The 17,882-nt window shown below is 42.1% G+C and overlaps 1 protein-coding gene across 17 annotated transcripts in view; it reads right to left on the bottom strand.

Moving 5' to 3' along the window:
* Positions 1–17,882, bottom strand: part of Parn (poly(A)-specific ribonuclease) — a 137,920-nt gene that overhangs the window by 94,422 nt on the left and 25,616 nt on the right. For 8 of the 17 annotated variants that reach the window (XM_039086248.2, XM_039086250.2, XM_063269272.1 and 5 more), the window contains 5 exon segments: positions 17,831–17,873; positions 15,494–15,574; positions 14,495–14,551; positions 8,769–8,846; positions 693–736 (listed from right to left, as the gene is read on the bottom strand). In XM_039086248.2, the coding sequence (XP_038942176.1) occupies positions 693–736; positions 8,769–8,846; positions 14,495–14,551; positions 15,494–15,574; positions 17,831–17,873 (303 nt within the window). 17 annotated transcript variants of the gene reach the window in all.

Consider the following 17,882-nt stretch of genomic DNA (forward strand, 5'->3'; position numbering starts at 1 on the left):
TGAAGCTACTCTCGGGTGTGTGTTCTTTACCCTGCACTCACGAGTGACCAAGATCCTGTCTGTACACAGCCACCTTCCCTCCAGTTAGCTGGGTGTTCAATGGAGATGCAGATGCTGAATGGCAGGGGTGAGGATGGGGAATGCCTCTAGCCACAAAGGTCTTTTTTTTTTTTTAAGATTTATTTATTTAATGTATATAAGTACACTGTAGTTGTTTTCAGACACACCAGAAGATGGCATCAGGTCTCATTACAGATGGCTGTGAGCCACCATGTGGTTGCTGGGATTTGAACTCAGGACCTCTGGAAGAGCAGTCAGTGCTCTTAACCGCTGAGCCATCTCTCCAGCCTGCCACAGAGTTCTTAACTGAGGAGACAGCACAGTCAGTTAAGACACATCAACAATTAAAGGGGTATATCCCCCATGTGTGAATGGCCAGAAGAGGACCCTTCACCAGTCCTTAAGAAAGCAAGATGCAGGAGAGAAAAAGGGGAGCCGTCAACTACTTTCTACTTTCACTCTAAGTTAGAATCTGATCTTTAATAGGATGGTCAAATTACTCATAAATTTAAACAGTCAACTATGGCCAAGCTGGGGATATGCACTCCATTAAATCCCTTCCCAGCTTGGACAACTGACTACTTGTGCCTCATTGAGTGTCTTAAATGTCAGGGCTCTTACAGAAGGCTCACCTGGGGAAGACACATGTTGTCATCTCCTTAAACTCATTCAGGTCCTGAAAAGCAAGAAAACAACCTGTTACTGTTTTCCTAACAGCCCACAGTACTGCTAGAAACACACGAGAGCAGCTGCAGTTCTCAGCTCAAATGTTCCCTCAAATGTTAACTGTCATGATTCACATGGGCCTCAAGCTAAATGGTAAGATCCACATGTAATTAAGAAATATCTTAGGAGCTAGAGGGATGACTCCAAAGCTAAGAGTGCTTTTGCTCTTGCAGATGACCCAGGTTAGCTCCCCAGCACCCACATGCTGGTGCGAAACCACCCATATCTAGTTCCAAGCACCGGATGCCCTATTCGGACCTCGAGAGCCACCTCCACAGGCTCACCTTGGCAACACACATAACACACAGACAATTCACAGAATTAAAGGTTTTAATGTAATGAAAATTAAATAAATAGTGAATTTAGGAATATCTCCCAGTTCTTATTCCCTGAGAACTATGTGACATAGATAAGTAAATCATAACCTAAAGATTCTGCAGCTGAACTAATGAGAAAGTGGTTCCTCACATGTAAAGTACTGCTGACCTGAGTGACTGCACCCGGGAGTTCAGTGATAGCTGACTTATGCTAATAGTGACACTAAATGGCAGAACTACAGTAAGTGGCTGATGTGGGAACAAACACACTGTAAAGCAGCTTAAATCTGAGCCTATCTCCGGCTGTTAGTTAAAATGGCCATAAAAACACAGACCCTGGAACATGCCTAAGTACGCAGTAAATTTCGAACATGTCAGTAACAGCTGTTGGAGGATATGAAATCACACTGTGAACCAAGATTGTGTTGTTTACTGGGAAAACCTGTTTCTAGCTGTGGTGTGGCTCAGTCCTTAGCACATACCTTTAATCCTCCTTCTGGCTCGAACACAGACACACCCTTGGTATACACCTTATTAGTTTATAGAAGCATCCATGTTTGAAAGTGATATCTAATTGAGTGGCAGACAGCATGATGAATCAGAGAAAGATTTGACAGAATATGATATGCCCAACTCTCAAGAGAGAGGAGGAGGGGGAGGAAGTTATTTAAGGGACAGTGCAAAGAAAGAAGGCAGTTTTACTATGATGGTTAGAGAGAGGCTGCAGAGCGAGAATAAGGAGACGCAGGTGAAGACAGAAGGAGCCAGAGAACGAAAAGGAGCCAGAAGGTTGGAACATATTGCCAGAATTAGTTTGAGATCAAACAAGCAATTCAGGAGAGGCCAGGAGAGAAGCCAGATGGAATCAGTCAGCTTGGAGAGGAGTTTGAGGCAGAACAGCTGAGTTGAACCCGTCAGCCAGAGTTCAGAAAGAACTAAAAAGGGTGAGCTTACTTAGCAGTCAATCTCTGAGGCTGAAAACATTCTAGGTCTAGATAAGAGTGCTTGGAGGCTAGGGGCTTCCAGGACTGGGCCTCCGTTAGCAGCCTGAGGCATTAAGCCTCTGAGAGTACACCTAAATTAGTCGAATAAAAGTTACTTTTAACAAACAAGTTTTGAGGAGGAATTCTAGAGCAGAAATTTAGACAGCACTTTAATTTTGAATTAGCCCATTTATATACGTAATTGTCATGCTAGCCGGGGCAGTGACCCTCCTGACCCTCAGTAAACCACCACTCTGTTTAAAGTTATTCATGCTGCACAGCAAGCTGCCATTTACAAGTAGCTTTCCCAGCCTGTAAACTAAATACACAGCAGCTTCGCAAAGACTGCAAGTGACTCAATGGACAAGACATGAACAAGGGGCTAAGGCTAAGTCACACGGAAGTGCCCTGATGTCTGCTGTGGACCTTTCAACGCCACCAAAGTTTTATTAAAAAAAGAGAGAGAGAGAGAAGAGTAGAATTATGGCCACCTCCAGGCCCAACAAAGAATACTGGACTAATGCCTATAAGGTCATGCTCAAGGAGTGGGAGGTCGAGTAAGAAAGTCTCCGCTAAACAAGATATGGTTTCTTTCTTTTATTTTCATCTTGGTAGATCTGTGCGCATAATCCGTATATACATACTGAGCATAAGCCTGCCGTAGAGCATGTGTGAAACTCCAAAGACAATGTCTAAGGTCTGACTTCTCCTTCCAGCATGTCTGAGCTAGGGTGTCTTGTTCACTGTGTGCTAGGCTACCTCACCCATAAGCTTCCAAGGATTCTTCTGTCTCCACCTTCCATCATGTAGGAATTCTGAATTAGAGATAAGCTACAACCAGCTTTACATTTACATATTTAAAATACTGTGCCAGTTGCTGGAGAGATGGTTCGGTTAAGAGCACTGGCTGCTCTTCCAGAAGACTGGGGTTCAATTCCCAGGACCACATGGCAGCTCTGAACTGTATAACTCTAGTCCCAGGGGACGCGATGCACTCTTCTGGCTTCCATTGGTACAGGCATTCAAGTGTTACACAGACATGTAAACAGGCGTAGTGGTTGGAATTAGAATAACCCCACAGGCTCCTAAGTTTGAAAGCTTGGTCCACAGTTAGCATAACTATTTGGGAAGGATTAGGTAAAGCCTTGTTGGGAAAGGTCTGTTACTGGAATTTGGGGTTGCAAAAGCCCATTCCAGCCCTGCCCCTCTCCCTGCTGCCTGCAGATCAGAATGCAAAGCTTTCAGCTATTGCTCCAAGGCCATGCCTGTTTCCTACTCACCCTCTAGAACTCTTAGCAAGCCCCAAATTAAATACTTTATTTTCTAAGAGATGTTCTGGTCATAGTGTCTCTTCACAGCAACACAACAGGCAAGATTGTACTGTCTAGTCTTATGTCAACTTGTCATACAAATTAGAATTATCTGACAGGAAGGAACGTCAATTGAGAAAGTACCCCCCATAAGTTCCACTTGTAATTCATTTCCTTAATTTGTTACTGATGGAGGGGGGCCATCCCCATTGTGGTTCCATGCCTGGGCTGGTGGTCCTGCGTTCATTATAAGAAAGTAGGCTGAGCAAGTCATGTTGAGCAAGTCCATAAGCAGTGTTCATCCAGCATCGATGGCCTCTACATCAGCTGCTGCCTTCAGGTTCCTGCCTCATTTGAATTCCTATCCTGACTTCCTTCCATGATGAGCATTGATATGTAAGTATAAGCCAAATATACCCTTTTAACCACAACTTGTTTTTTGGTCCCTAAGACAACACCCACACAAAAATAAAATTAATGTTTTTTAACTTAAATATGGTGGCAGGAAATATAACTATTCTACCATCTTCAATAGATTGTCTGCTATTCTTGTCATTTTTTCCACAGCTAAATAAAAGAACACTATTCTTCTGATAATGCAGGGGATGAAAAGGTGTGTGTGCATTTGTGTACACATGCTAAATCACCTCAGGTACCTTGGTGAGATAAAACTGCAATCACCTGCTTTCTGGTTGTACTGGCAGGTTTGGTGTCAGCTCAACACAAGCTGGGTTATCACAGAGAAAGGCGCTCCCTTGAGGAAATGTTCCACGAGATCCAGCTGTGAGGCATTTTCTCAATTGGTGATCAAGGGAAGTGGGCCCATTGTAGGCTGGTGGTCCTGGGTTCTAAAAGAAAGCAAGCTGAGCAAGCCAGTAAGCAGCACCCCTCCATGGCCTCTGCATCAGTTCTTGCCTCCAGGTTCCTGCCCTGTGTGAGTTCCTGTCCTGGCTTCCTTTGGTGATGAACAGCAATATGGAGGTATAAACCCAATTTGCTTCTTGGTCATGATGTTTGTGCAGGAATAGAAACCCTGACTAAGACACTGGTAGAATTTGAATTGAACTAGCCTCAAGTTCATATTTTCTGAGCACTCACACACAAGGTTAAGTCAATCCTCCTCAGACCTAGCACCTAAAAGAAGGGGCCATACAGTACAGAGCAAAACTTAGGCACCAGGAAGCCCCAAGCCCTGGGGAATCAGTCACTGAGGGTTCCAGCAAGGCAGCAAGCAGAGAAGAGCTGCAGGGCAGGAAAGGGTAAGTGGAGATGTAGACTGAGAACATGGAACAAGCAACAGGCCTGCCAGAGCACATATCAGCCTGCCGAGGAACATGGACCTAGTAGAGGCTGGGGAATATAAGCAATCAGATACAATCTGACAGACCCAACTCCAAAGGGTCAGCTAGATGCAGCAACAAAGAATGTGGGATTTCCTGGGAATCTTAAGCAGGGTTAGTGATGTGAAAAGAGCCACATTCAGAGGATTATAAAAGCAGTAGTCAGAAGACACTCATTTGTTAAATCAATACTTAATGCCTTCCATGTGCCTGTCTCTGTTTGCTATTAAGAACATCAGAAGCACAATATTAAATATGCTCCCTCAGTCCTTATGGTAACTAACTAACCATAACCCTTGTTCCTTTGGTCTCCATGGCTAGTAAGAAATGAATAACTAAAAACAACCATGAGCTCTGTAGACAGAAAATGAAAACGTCTGGCCATCACTTTTGCTGGAACTCTTAAATCCTAGAGAGTGATGGATGGGTTGCCATGGAAGCAGTGGTACCTTAAGACCAAGCCCTAGGACAAATAGCAACGAACCCACTGCTCTCCTCCAAAAAACTATCAGGGGCTGATAGGGCAACATGACCTAGCCAACGTCAAAGCAGCCAAATCTTACAAGTTGAAACTTGCAAGCAACAAATGATGAGTCCAGACTCACAGCAATTTAAAGCAGGACTGACTGAGCCAGGAGGTGGACGGCATGTTGTAATCTGAGCACTTGAACCTGAGTTCAAAGGCAGTCTGGGCTTCATGTGAGATTTAAAAAAAAAAAAAAAAAAAAAAAAAGAACGTGGACGCTAAAGAGATGGGTCCTGGTTAAGAGCATTTGCTGATCTTCCAGAGGACACAGGTTCAATTCTCAGCACCCATATGGTGGCTCACAAATATCTGTAACTCCAGTTACACCCTTCTCTGGCCTCTGCAACATCGGGCAAGCAAATAGAGCACATTCATACATGTAGGCAAAACACTCGTACACTTTTAAAAAATTATTTTTATTTGTGTATGTATATGGGTGAGTTCATGAGCTCTACATTTTTGCAAGTGCCCTTGGAGGCCTGAGGGCATCAGATCCCTTGGAGCTGGAGTTAAAGGCTGGAGCAAAACCCAGCCCCTCTGAAAAGGCAGCAAGTGCACTTAATCACTGAGACACCTAACCTGCCCTAAAATAAGTTTTTTTTAAAGAACATAAAATAAATAAAGTGTGATAGCCATTGGTTAACTTGACTACATCTGGAATTATAAAATCCAAATAGCTGGGCACACCTGTGAGAGACCTTTTTTTAAATTAAGTCATCTAAGTGGGATAACCCATTTCTAATCTGAATTTTTGAGGTGAGAAGACAAACCTTCAATCTTGACTTTTCCACCTTAAATCTGGACCATGCCTTCTGTTGGCAACCCACATAAAGGACATGGAAGGGGGACACCATTCTCTTTGCCTGCTACTCTTGCTATTACTGGCTCAAGTTCGTTCCTTCACTGGCATTAGAGCCTACTTCTTAAGGATTCCGGCATGTACTAACGACCAGCTGAGACGTGCAGCCTCTTGGACTGAACAGCTACAGGGTTCTTGGACTTTACACTCATAGACAGCCATGGTTTGTCTAACTGTGATAGACAAACTGTGTGTGTGTGTGTGTGTGTGTGTGTGTGTGTGTGTGTGTGCGCTCGTATTAATTCTATCAATTCTGTTCCTCTAGAACCCTAATACTCATGGATTAGCAAACTACAGCCACACAACCCAAATCTGGTCACCTGTTCAGGGTTGTGGAGGAAGAACAACAAAACAGCTTTTGAACTCATAGACTGTGGCCCAGCCATTAGCACAAGCACGATGGAAATGCCTCAGAGAGGCAGAGCCCAGAAGACTGTGTCTTAAGGTCTTCATGCTGCTGTGGAGTTTCTCTCAGCTTGTTGCCCCCACAGTCATGACATCCTCATAATCTATGAGTTGTAGGTAATCTTTAAGGGGGCTTCTCCCCTCACCGGAGAATGTCATTGGCGCTTATAACAGTGACTGATCTTTTTCCAGCACTGCTGCTACAGATTAATGATTCAACCACCTTCAGAAAGAACTGAGAGATGCAGACTCTCGAAAGTTATGTTAAGATGCTTTTGTTAGTGGCTTTGACAAAAATCTAAGGGAACAACTTACAGGTCAGAAAGGCACACTTTTGATAATTAAACAAAGGATTTTTTTGAAGTCAGGGAACAAGAAGAGTGGCAGCACGACTAGCACTGGCCAGTGAGCCTCTCTGTGATCAAAGAGATGATTGATTTCTGTACCCATTTTTTCCCTAAGCTTCCTGATATAATTTAATAAACAACTGTTACTGAGTAGGTGTTCACCTTGAGGATTTAAAATAAAAATGATATTTTTTTAATGTATAAAAATTTAGATTTATGACTCTTTTATATTTTATAAGATTACTTTTAAAGATCAATAACAAAAGCCAATGATCCTTTGGTTATAACTGCAAATTGCAGCCTGCCAGTAATATAACCACATTGTAATTTTTATATTGCTTGAAAGATTTTGCTAGAATATATAAGCTATGAGAGAAAGAATAAAGTTCTTAGGGCCACCAGATTCTTCATTCGCCAAATGTGTGTATACACACGTGCGCATGCTTTTCCCTCTAAAAAATAAGAAAACCTGTTTGACCTAAAGAGAAGATTCCTGTGTTTATGCGTTCTGCCAACTCCATGCCTCCCCATTCATACCTTAACGTGATGACGCTGGACACTGACGGTCGCCACCTCATTTCCCCCTTAAATCAGGTATTATCTAACACAGCAGTCTCAGGGTTATAATGGCAGACTAGAGAGTTGTCCCAGCATTGTACAGCCTAGAAAACTAGGTTTTTTGGTGTTTTATAAAAACGTTGCCAATATGTAGTATAAAAGACAAACTGAATGTTAAATGGGAAAAAAGGACTCGAATCCAGGCTGAACTGCAGCAGAGAAGGATGGCTACTTGAAAGAGACACAGATAAGATCTCAGGTATGAAACATCATCAGGATCATCTGCTGGATAGCAGAACTCAGGGCTGACGTGAAACACAGGGCTGCAGATGGGAAATCAGAGTAACAGAAATAGAAAAAAGAACTGGTTTGAAGACAATGAAAGAAGGAAAAGGGAGGAGGGGGATGTGCCAAACTTTTAAATCTCCTTTGAGATACATAAATCTTAAAAATGCCTTAGTCTGTGGGCTAGAGTCTAGCATGAAATGTACACCTGGAATTGAGAGAGACCAGAGCTAGGGATGGATGTTGGAGTACCTATGGTATTTGTGGCTTAAGTCATGGCAGAGAGGGAGGTTTTTGAAGGACAGAAAAATGAAGGAGGGTGGACAGCAGAGTTATGGGGACAAGAGACAGAGCCACAGCAGTTATGGAACAAGGGGAAAAAGCCAATACAGGGGCAAAAAACCATACGATAATGACTCAGATGACCTGGCTCCAGGTACAGAAATGCCACCATGGTCCCCAGGGAGCCTCAAGGTGCTCGGCAATAGCAAAATCAAGTGGCACTGTGTTCCTGCTGGCTCTCCCAAGTCTAATTTTGGAGATGCCTGTGGCCTATCCTGTGTGCAGCAGTTAATGAACAAACCTACCAGCATTGACTTGCTCTGGCAATAGCAGACAGCTGTCAACTCCTTAACATAGTTGATGTATATATCCTATCAAACAGCAAAGCCAGCTCAGCAGCTCAGAGTACTTTCAAACTATCTTCCTAGGTCCCTAAAAAAGGAATTTAAAGATGATGTCTGAGTTCACTGATGAATAGCACGTGCTGCTCTTTCAGAAGACCCAGCATCCAACTCACAGCTCAGAACTGTCACTCTGGCTCTAGAGTACCTTCTTCTGAAGCTCCTTGGGTAACCAAGCATGCCCACATACGTGCAGGCAAAACACTCACCATACACACAAAATAATAAAAATAATAAAAGAAACCCATGTAAGGTCTTCCTAGGAACATCCTGCATACCAGGAAATGAGGAGAAATGAGGAATCACAGCCCGGCGGAGAGTGAGCACTCACAGAAAAAGCAGGTGGGTTTTGACACTGCAGCCACTCACCACAGGCAGAGGGCAGTAGAACTGGTGAATAGTGTGCATGACATCCAAGAGCATGTTGTGTCCAACAACCAGCTTCCCCTGGGGAAAGACGGTTAGGAGAAGTATGTCAGAGTTGCTTCAGGGCTTGCGAATAAGGAGGACGCTTCATATGAGACGGAGTCACAACACAGTCAGGCGAGCCTGCTGCTCCCTACCTAGGTAACCCACATAGGCCTCATGCTCTTCCTGCCTCAGCTTCTCAAGCGCTGGGATTATAGGTGCACAGCCACTGTGCCCATTCTTTGTGATTTATTTCCATTTTTCACATTTTTATAAATCTTGTTATTTTCAAAATTTTGATGTAGTTTCTTGTTGTTGGTTTTGGTTTTTAGACAAGTCTTGCTATACTGTCCAGGTTGCCCCTGAACTTCTGAGCTACAGCAATCCTCCTGCCTCAGTCTCTCTGAGAAACTGAGATTATAGAGAACAACGTGCCTGGCTAGAAGTAGTTTGACTGAAGCACTTGTAAACAATAAAATCTGAAATCCTAAGAACTTTGACTTCAAATATATACCTTTAAGACTCTTAAAACATCTTTAAAACCTACATATTTTAGAGATTTATATATAATAATGTTATAAAATGTAAAAATAACTACTCCTAATGTTGCTAAACTCAATACATTTTCATTTCCTACATCATCTATGTGCAATGGCTCATGGCACACCATTGTTCTTTTAAAAAGTTATTATTATTAGTCTGTGTGTGTGTGCACTTGAGCACTCACATATGCATGCGTATACTGGAGCAGGTGGCCAAGGTGACAGATACACAAGCTACAGAATGCCTGTGGAGGAGACCGGGTGACAGATACACAAGCTACAGAATGCCTGTGGAGGAGACCGGGTGACAGATACACAAGCTACAGAATGCCTGTGGAGGAGACCGGGTGACAACTTTGTGGACTATGTCCCTCCTTCCACCTTTACATGGATTTAGGAAATCAGACTAAATCACCAGTAGCAAGCACCTTTACCCATTGAGCCATTTTGATGACTGTCATTGCTTTTCAATCATACATGTACAATAAATTACTCCATTTCAGTAGCTACAAAAAATAAAATTCTTTATTAAATTTATAAAATTTTAAAAAATTACCTACTAATATACAATATCACCTTAGATTGCCCAGCCTTATGATTCCTCGGGGAACAGAGAGAAGATGTTGTAGTTTCAGTTTTGGGAGTTAGAGTAGGAACTGAGATTAGACCTGATGAAGCCCAGGTTAGCCTTGAACACCTATGTAGCTGAGGATAACCTGTAACTACTAATCTTATGCTTCTGTGCTTCTGTTCCCCCAGTGTTGAGATTAGGCCTGTGCCACCACGTCCAGCTCTGCTTTCAAATTTTGCTTGTTTGTTTTTCTCACAATAGTGGGTTAAGATGGGTGTTATGTTTTATTCAACATAGGGGTCTCTCTCTGTAGCGTGGGCTGAGCTAGAGCTCACTGTGTAGCCCTGGCTAGATGACTCCATTTTTAACATAAACATTGTCTTAGGGTTTCTACTGCTTTGATAAGCACTATAAATACAAAGCAATTAAGGGAGGAAAGGGTTTATTTGGTTTACGTGTTCACATGCTGTTCATCAACAGAGGAAGTTGGGATAGTAACGCAGACAGGACAGGAACCTGGAGGCAGGGGTTGAAACAGAGGCTCTGGAGGGTGCTGCTTACTGACATGTTCCCCATGGCTTGCTCAGCCTGCTTTTTTTTTTTTTTTATCTTTATTAACTTCAGTATTTCTTATTTACATTTCGATTATTATTCCCCTTCCTGGTTTCCGAGCCAACATCCCCCTAGCCCCTTCTCCTCCCCTTCTATATGGGTGTTCCCCTCCCCATCCTCCCCACATTACCGACCTCCCCCCAACAATCACGTTCACTGGGGGTTCAGTCTTGGCGAATGCCAGCAGCAATCCACTGAACTGAGAACGGGACCCCCGTTGAAGGAATCAGAGAAAGGACTGGAAGAGCTTGAAGGGGCTCAAGACCCCATAAGAACAACAATGCCAACCAACCAGAGCTTCCAGGGACTAAGCCACTACCCAAAGACTATACATGGACTGACCCTGGGCTCCAACCTCATAGGTAGTAATGAATAGCCTAGTAAGAGCACCAGTGGAAGGGGAAGCCCTGGGTCCTGCCAAGAATAACATTCGAAATGTAAATAAGAAATACTCAAGTTAATAAAGAAAAGAAGGAAAAAAAAAAAGAAAGAAAGAAATCAGTTTCCAGAATGAAGCCAGGGGAAACACTGCATGACACCAGTAAATGTTTAAAGTAATCGGATAGGAGACGTAAGAGCCGAACTAAAAAAGCGCCAATTAAAACTATTCCAAATTGAGCAACAAAATAAGTAATAAAAATACTAGGTTATAGGGCTGGAGAGATGGCTCAGCGGTTAAGAGCACCGACTGCTCTTCCAGAGGTCCTGAGTTCAAATCCCAGCAACCACATGGTGACTCACAACCATCTGTAATGGGATCTGGTGCCCTCTTCTGGTGTGCCTGAAGACAGCGACAGTGTACTCATTCACACACACACACACACACACACACACACACACACACACACACACACACACACGTGTATAGCCAGCAATGGTGGTAGGCACCTGTACTCCTAGAACTTGGTAAGTTGAGGCAACAGGATGGAACAGTGACGTTTCTGTCTCACAAACCAACAACAAAACTAGGCTGCCTGGTGTTGACTTTTATGATATGTCTACATGCTCAGTAGCCTACATTAGCCTCCCGACTCCTGACCTTCCTGCTTCTGCCTCTCAAGTACTGAGACAACAAAAGTGCAACAGCACAGCCTACTCACCAAAGGCATTTACTGCCTATAAAAGAAAACAGTAACTGCATAGAGCAGCAGTAGACGGCGCCTCAACAATCCATTACTGAGGTCAACATGATAAATACTACTTCTGTGTTATTCTTCCCAAAACAGAACCCTCTGACTCTAAACATGAAACAACAAATCCCAGCTGAGGGACATTTAACAAAAACACGGAAAATTCATCAACACTATTAAGTTATACAGACAAAGAAAGAGCAAGAAGTGATAAAAAGGAACTACAAGCAGTCCTGAACAGAACTGTGAAAATAAAAGACTTAGCTGAGAAGCCCCTGAAATCAAATTAAGATTTTCGTTTACTTCCCCATATCATAATGATGTGCACTTCCTGGTTCTGATAAGTACAGAACAGCAGTTCAGGATGTCAGCATCAGGGACAGTTGTCCAAGATATGCACGGAAATTCTTTACTATTCCTGTGACATTTATGTGAGTAGGAAATCAGAAGCCTGAGGCTTCATCCCTCGAACCACCATATTGGAAGAAGAGAAGTGATTCTCAGAGATTGTCCTCTAGCCTCCACAGGTGTCTATGTACACACACAGGGACAGAGAGACAGAGACAGAGACAGAGAGAAAGAGGCTGGAGCTGGAGCTGAGTTGAAAGAGGTTTTACCTAATAACTGTAAGATCCTAAGGTCAAATCTCAGTAGCACCAAAATACATCTAGATACATAAAACATATAACATAGACCTGTACTGACTGGATAATTAGTGTAAATACCCCCAGAGGGGTTGGAGGGCAGCTCAGTGGTTAAGAGTGCACACTAAGGGGCTGGGGATTTAGCTCAGTGGTAGAGCGCTTGCCTAGCAAGTGCAAGGCCCTTGGTTCAGTCCCCAGCTCTGGAAAAAAAAAAGGAAAAGAGAAAAAAAAAAAAGTTACTCTCTAAAAAAAAAGAGTGCACACTAATCTTGTAAAGAACTCAAATTCAGTTCCCTGTATCCACATTGGGCAGGTTACAACAGCTCCAGGGGAATCGGACACTCTTCTGCACTCTGAAAGTAGCTGCACTCCCAAGTCTACACACACATTCAGGCCAAACACCCATACACATGAATACATTTTTATTTAATAAAAAAAAATTAAAAAGTACTAGATTCTACCTTAAATTCTGCAAGCAAATAATAAATAAATAAATAAATAAATAAATAAATAAATAAATAAATGTGTGCATGTGCCTATTGGCTTCATAGAGCTTATCAATATTAATAAAAAATTAAGTTGGACAGTGATGGCACATGTCTTTAGTCCCAGCACTTGGGAGGCAGAAGCAGAATGATTCCTGAGTTTGAGGCCAGCCTGGTCTACAGAGTGAGTTCCAAGAGAGCCAGTGCTACATAGAAAATCCCTATCTCAAAAACAAACAAATAAATATTAGAATAACTTCATTTCTAATAGACATAACTTTTTTCTCACTATTTTTTCTAAATCCTAAGAAACACAATTTTACTTAGATCCTTTTATTAAACTGAATGTTCTTTTCCCAGTTCTCAGACCTTCCTAGGCGCCACAGGAATTGAACGGTATTATTAATGTCTTCTGTATTCTTTCCAAGTATGCATAGCTAAGCAAATAGAAACGTGCATCTCCTGTGTATAAGGAGAACAAATGCCTCAACTTTGGAAATAAGATGAACTATTATGCTAGCTAATGAGGATCAAAACTGAAGCCCCCTTGCTTTTCAAGTATGCTGGCTAAGTTTCCACACAGTACCAAGGGGCCAGAACCTGCTTTTCTGTGTCCTTGCGACCTTAGCAGCTGCTGAAGTGACTCACCCCCTTTCTCCTCCCAGTATGACACAATTTTATGTTCAGTACAGTTCAATTGTGCTTGAGTAACAGAGTTCTTTGTAGCTAACGATCTTCTTTTATAAGACTCTGTCATCTGTGCTGTCTTCAAATGAGGACAGTGTGCCTCCTCTCCACTGTCCATGTTGACAGAGTGGCATTTGAACTCTGAGACGGTCTCAACGGGCAGCATCTAAGGGACAAGACAACTCCTTCCAAGACCCAACTGCCCACAGAGAAGAAAATCTTAGACCCAGGTAATCTACTATCCACACAAGAGCACCCTGGTTTATCCATGCAAAAGGTAGATGCCGTTCAGAAGGCCAAGGAAAGATGTTGACCACAGAATGCTCTAGCACATTTATACAAACAGCCAGCATATGTCTAAAGCTTACTAAGATTATGATAGATGAATTTTGGGATTTAATTACAGTTCTATAGAGGAAGTCAACTTGTAATTATCCTCCGGATTCCTCTAATTGCTCCTTGACTTCTAGTTCTTGTATTCAGATTAATGAAATTCAGTTTTGTGCAGCTATACAGAGGCATCATAGGGCAGGGTGATCCTGTATTTCTGTGCCTTCGTATGCATGGGAGATGTATGTATGTGTGTGTGTATGTATGTAATGTATATTATATATACATACATATATATACACATCAACTTAACACTTATTTCTCACATCGTTTGTGTGTGTGTGTGTGTGTGTGTGTGTGTGTGTGTGAGAGAGAGAGAGAGAGAGAGAGAGAGAGAGAGGAGGGGGCTCATGTGTCAAAGGACACACACATGGTTGTGTGTGCATTTTTGTACTTTTGCAACAGAGACTTTTTGAAAACTGATTTGGATATAATTCAACGATGATGACTTCTGACTTGGTACATTGTACAGCAACAGCCCAAGTGTGTTACTAACTTCTTCCTCCAGACTAGGTAAACATTCCAAGGGTAACTAAGAGAGCAATTTGCAGTAGCAGTGAGACACTTCATTTTAAATATTGTGCTTAGCCATATAACTAGAAAAACACCAAATGTGGATGACTCACCGAATTAGCAATCGCATGGATGACTCTTGAAAATCCTACAGCATCATTCAGTTCCTCCTAAGTAAAAGAACTAAATTAAAACAGAAAGGGTTGCAAGAGGGCTCCGAGAGTAAAGGTGCTTGCACAAAGGCCTCACAATCTGCACCCCTCAGAACCCCATGAAGGCTAAAAGAGAACCACTCCTAGGAGCTTTGCACAGACCTCTACATGTGTGTCCTTGGACAAGAAAGCCTTCCTCCCCCTAACACACACACACACACACACACTCTCTCTCTCTCTCTCTCTCTCTCTCTCTCTCTCTCTCTCTCTCTCTCTCCCTCCCTCCCTCCCTCCCTCCCTCCTCCCTACCCCCTCTCTGTGTCACACACACACACACACACACACACACACACACACACACACACACACACACTAAATAAAAATTGAAAGTAAATCTTTAAAAACAATATAAAACTTTAAAACAAAAAAGGTAAAACAATCTACATACTTTTCTGTTTTAGATGGTAGAATTAGCAAGGGTTAAAGCACTCATTAGTTCATTAACAGCTGTCACAGTTTACCCATCGCATCATATACTGGGGCAGGGGTTATTTATTTGCTTTCAGAATCAGGATCTTGTAAAGTGTATGCAGACCTTGAACCTTCCTACCTCCACCTTCTAAGACCAAAACCAGGGATTAGACCATGCACCACCATGCCTACCTACAGGATGTGTTGTAATTTCCAAGTCAATCATGTTGACTTACAAAAAAATAGATAAATAAAAATAACAACTTCAAGTGGATACTGTAGTACATGGCTGTAATCAGGCAATTGGAAGACTGAGGCAAGAGAGTCAGGAAATACAATCTAAGGCAATACTGGTCTTTAAAAAACAAACAAAAACAAAACTAACTTTGATAATTAGCCATCTGCTGGCTAAATGAACCCAACAACAGTAATCCAGAAATATATAGAAAGAAGCTAGTTCTATTACATTATCATTTCTTATGCACTTACCTGCTCCTTTGCGTACTTCTCCTGTTCTCTCCTTTTGCGTTCTTCTTCATCCACTTTGCTGATAACTATGTGTCTTTCCTTCTAAAAGACAAATAATGCCTAGTTCTCTGGAGACATTTAACTCCTTAGCCTCCAAAGTGCTGTGATTATAACTCGGAACAGCAACTCTGATGTATTAGGCTACACGGTGAGTCAAAGGACAGCCTCAGCTATATGATGAAACCATCTCAGTGAGGCACAACGAAAACAATCAAAAAACTATAAGCCAAGGCATGAGCAAGCACAAGTAAAGCTATTGTGAGATGATGCCAAAGCTGAGTGGGTGCCCAAGCCCTGTACTTCTGCATGTCCACAACACGTCCAGTATTTTAAGATCTCAAACCAACAAACATCGGCTGAAATCAGCTATGAACCATGCAAGAAGACTTCAAACAGAGCACTTAGGTAATGCAGTCTTAAAATGCTAAGTGATTACTTTTAATAAGTAAAGCACCTGCATCAAATTTTGTGAATACAGGAAAAACCTTGAATAATTATAGTCCTCTTTCACACTAATTATAGTTTATATTTATTAAGCACACTGCAAGGGCCAAAGAGATGGCTCACTAATAAAGACACTTAGTGACAAACCTGACAACCTGAATTGTACTTGGCCCCACTGACCACACACACACACACACACACACACACACACACACACACACACACACACATGTATATATGTGTATTTAAATATAACTATATATTAAACATTTACATTTATATATTTATGTATTTATTGTATATATTTATGTGTACATATAAATATGTACACTTATATACATATATAATTAAAATATATTTATATGTTTATATATAAATATATATTTGTGTGTGTGTGTGTGTGTGTGTGTGTGTGTGTAAATTTTAAGAGAAAAGGAAGGGGCTGGAGAGATGGCTGGGCAGATAAGTGTTGAGGTTTGGCCTGGTGCTACATACTGTAATATTAAATACTGGCCCTGGTTTCCTCAGGGATGAAAGAATTCATACATACATCAAATAATGCTATATGACCTTGTTCCTTAATTTAAAACTATTGGTTTAATAAAGATGCCAACAGCCTACAACTGGGCAGAAGAGAGGTAGGTGGGGTTTCAATTCCCAGGCTTGGGGTCTGACAGAGTTGAGGAGGAAAGAGGAAAAGCCATCATGTGGTAGGTAAGTCATGAAAACAGGGCCCTGCGGGCTGGCCCGCATTGGAATTGGAATTGAGCTGTTGAGATGGAACGTTATTTGGTGGGAGGTAGAAACTGACTGCTTCGAAGGTTAACATCTGCCTGGCTCCAGTGCTTTAAAGGCTTGTCATAAATATAAAAGGTTTGTGTCTTTTATCTGGGAGCTGAATGATCAAAAGTGAGATCAAATATTTACTTTCACAGTTAAGGGCACTGGCTGCTCTCCCAGAGGACCCAGCACCACATGGTAGCTAACAACTGTCTCTAACTCTAGTCCCAGGGAATCTAATGCCCTCTTCTGGCTTCTGTGGGCACTGTACAAATATGGCACACAGACATATGTGCTTGGCAAAACACTCATGCACATAAAATAAAAATATCTTTTTTTTTTTTTTCCGGAGCTGGGGACCGAACCCAGGGCTTGCGCTTGCTAGGCAAGCGCTCTACCACTGAGCTAAATCCCCAACCCCATAAAATAAAAATAAGTCTTTAATTAAAACAGAATTACAATAAATGTATATATTACAAATGGAAAAAAGTTCACTTCCACTTATCCATTAAATAATCTTATTTGGTTGGCATTTGTAACAGTTTTGTTTGAAACAGAGTGTCTCTACATAACTGTCCTGGAAATCACTATATAGACACGGCTGGCTTGGAACTCATGGAGATCTACCTGCTTCTGAGTGCTGGGATTAAAGGTAAGTGCCACTACTCCTGGCCCAAATCATCACAAAGTTGTTAAGAGTTGGGGAGGTGGCTCAGTGATTAAGGGCACTCATTGCTCTTGCAGAAGCCCTGAGTTCAGTTCCCTACACCTACATGGTAGCCCTGCAAACACATGCATCTCCAATTCTTTTCTGACTTCCATGGGTACAAGGCATACATCCTACACACAGGCAAACCATTTATTTATACACATAAAATTAAAATCTGTAAGTTACATTAGCATAAGATCATCATGCTTAGTCCCACTATGCAAATAAGAAAAATCAGGCTCAGAGAGAGAGGACAGGTGGCTGCCCAAAGTCACAGCTCATGGGAGCAGGGCAAAGGCAAAAACTAACAACACCTCAGGGAATCACAGTTAGTTAACTGTGAGCACTGAATAACTCTTAGTTACCTTGTCAGTCTCTAATGTCTCAACATGAATGCCTTTGGGATACCTAAATGAA

The sequence above is a fragment of the Rattus norvegicus genome, chromosome 10 (assembly GCF_036323735.1).
Source record: "Rattus norvegicus strain BN/NHsdMcwi chromosome 10, GRCr8, whole genome shotgun sequence".
NCBI lineage: Eukaryota > Metazoa > Chordata > Mammalia > Rodentia > Muridae > Rattus > Rattus norvegicus.